General features: G+C 36.0%; 1 protein-coding gene across 1 annotated transcript in view; it reads left to right on the top strand.

The window, feature by feature from the left end:
- Nucleotides 1–1,675, top strand: part of LOC109847957 (cytochrome P450 716B1-like) — a 2,260-nt gene extending 585 nt beyond the window's left edge. Inside the window, exons 2-4 of the mRNA XM_020417186.1 lie at nucleotides 627–1,047; nucleotides 1,119–1,306; nucleotides 1,376–1,675. Of these exons, the coding sequence (XP_020272775.1) occupies nucleotides 627–1,047; nucleotides 1,119–1,306; nucleotides 1,376–1,675 (909 nt within the window). The remainder of the gene's footprint in view (nucleotides 1–626; nucleotides 1,048–1,118; nucleotides 1,307–1,375) is intronic.

Raw genomic sequence — 2,884 nt, 5'->3', positions numbered from 1 at the left:
GGTGGGGAGGAGGTAGACATAGTTTTCAGGCGTGGACTTTATCACTGACAACAAATTATTTAAGAAATCCAAAGCTTGTGCAGGTTATTTAAACGAAGCACACTCCTTATTGATTGTTGCATTGGAAAATCATTGAGACTTCCTGGTTAAAATAATCGAGAGATTGATTCAAAATTTGATTTTGGATAACCCCTTGTGTATAATTGAACAAGCAATGGATATGGTTCTCAAATATGGTGCATTCAGGTATACTTGTTTTAAAAGAAAGACAACAAATCTGTAATCTCTTGTCAATCTACCTGTAAGTAATTCTGTTTTTATTATTCTTTGATATACAATGCTTACTTACTCCTTGCTGACAGAAAGTTATTAGTACTTGAGGTATATGCATATAGTTTCAAATCATGCACATGTTCTTTTTTATACACATCTTAAATCTCATTTTGTACAAGCAGTTGCAGACCGTTAAGAAGTAATTTATTCTTGAATTCTCTATACTAATCCCGTAAATAGCAAGATCTAGAAACAACTAGGGAATAGAGATATGAAATTGAGCTGTGAATGCACGACGCAAGGACTTTGAGCATTTCTTGACGTTTCTGGATGTTAACACAGAATCTCTTCAGGTATTGCCTTTGATCAAGAGTCTCACTTTCGACATCATTTGCTCTCTCTTCTTTGGTATTCAACGTGGTCCTCTTCGAGATGATCTAGCAAAAGACTTTGTCCGTATGATAGACGGTATGTGGGCAGTTCCAATTAACCTGCCTTTTACAAATTTCAATAGGAGCCTAAAGGCAAGCAATAGAGCTAGAAAGACCCTTGCTAGAATTGTACAAGAAAGAAAGTCTGCGCAAAAACAAGAGAAATGCACATCTAATAAAGACCTTATCACCTATTTGATCGGTATGGAATTAACCGATGATGAGATTGTAGACAACACAGTACTTGTCATGATCGCAGGATATGATACATCCTCCATACTCATCACATTCATTATTCGCCATCTTGCAAATGACCCCGAAACTCATGCTCGAGTCGTTCAAGGTAACAATAAATCTAATCAGGATGTTGGTAGTACATGTAACAAATGCATAAAAATCTTTTTGATTTGGCAGAACAAGAAGAGATTGTCAAGAGCAAGGCCAAAGAAGAACCTTTATCATGGGAAGATCTATCAAAAATGAAATATACGTGGCATGTCGCTATGGAGATACTAAGAATGGTTCCTCCTCTTTTTGGTAGTTTCAGAAAAACACTCAAAGATATCGAGTTCAATGGATATATCATACCAAAAGGGTGGCAAGTAAGTTATCAGTAAACTGAATATATTTGGAATTGCTTGGTTTAATCCTGTATTCTGAAACATTTTCAGGTGTTTTGGGCATTGCCCACCACACAAATGGATCCAAAGTTTTTCCCGGAGCCAGAGAAGTTTGATCCTAGTCGATTCAAGAACATTGCATCAGTACCACCTTACTGTTTCGTGCCATTTGCAGGAGGACCCAGAGTTTGTCCAGGCAACGAGTTTGCCAGGATTGAGACTCTCGTTATGATACATTATGTCGTGACTCGGTTTGAATGGAAATTGTGCTGCAAAGACAATACTTTTCGGAGAGATCCTATGCCATCACCTCGTGAGGGATTGCCCATCAAACTGCAGCTGAAGAATTGATTTTAAATATTTTCATCTGAGATTAAACTGTTACAACCCAGTTGATATGATAAAGTCACTAATATTGCTCATTTTACATCTGTTTTGGGTATGAGAAATATGTGGGTACTTAATTCTTAGTATTATAATCCACATTTAATATAACGATGAGGTTGCTGTATCCGATTCTTCTCCAAGTGATATCTGACCTCCTCATTGAGATGATCTTGCAAAAGACTTTGTCCGTATGATAAACAGTACGACTATGCCGTACATCAAATACAGAACGTACAGTATATGGATTTGGGCAACGGAAGAAGTATAATTATGAGAGTTAATATCGGTCACTTGAATGCCACAATTAATTAATATCGGTCTTCGATTTCTCAGCCATCGTTATCCCCTCCTCCTCAAATTTATCTTTGTTTCTCCTACATACTTTGTCCGTAACGTGTACTGATGTTACTTTTATGTACGTTTCTGTTTTTGAAATTTAAATTTTGTTTCTACATACTTCGTTCTTAACGTGTATTATTGTTGCTCTAATGACGCAACAGCGAAAACAAAGAAGCCTTACCACGAGGACTTCTTCCACAAACTCAAGAAAGCACACCAAAACTTTCTTCAAGAGAAGTTTATTTAATTCCAAGATATTCTCCTTTGGGTTACATGACTCTTCTTAAATAGAAAAACAAACAAGACACCTAGTAATATTAGAATTTTTTTTTTTTGGTAAATGAACTGAATTTATTCATTTCCAATATGGACATTGTGTAACATATCAAAAACCAGACATTCTCTGGTGATCAAAAAGAAAAAACTACAAAATGAGATTTCTCATATGAACATTTGTACTTTCGTGTAACACTTTTGTATAAACAGACAATTTGATATTATGAAGAACCTGTTGAGAGCTCCTCATTTTGCTCTGGAAAATTCTCAAGTTGCGTTCCTGCCATATCATATAAATTGTATCAGCAAGTGCAAGCCTCTTTATCTTCTTCTTGGAACCCTTTCCTTTCAAGCTAATCATATAAATTGTATCAGCAAGTGCAAGCCTCTTTATCTTCTTCTTGGAACCCTTTCCTTTCAAGCTATTAGAGTACCAATCAATGATCATGTTCCAATCACAAGACCTCCATTTATAATCCAACCAATCCATAACTACATTCTAGATTTCCGCAGAAAACTGGCAATCAAAAAACAGATGGCTATTTGTTTCCAGTTGAT

The sequence above is a fragment of the Asparagus officinalis genome, chromosome 7 (genome assembly GCF_001876935.1).
Source record: "Asparagus officinalis chromosome 7, Aspof.V1, whole genome shotgun sequence".
Taxonomy (NCBI): Eukaryota; Viridiplantae; Streptophyta; class Magnoliopsida; order Asparagales; family Asparagaceae; genus Asparagus; species Asparagus officinalis.
The sequence above is the reverse complement of the archived record's forward strand: the minus strand, read 5'-3'. Positions and strand labels throughout refer to the sequence as shown.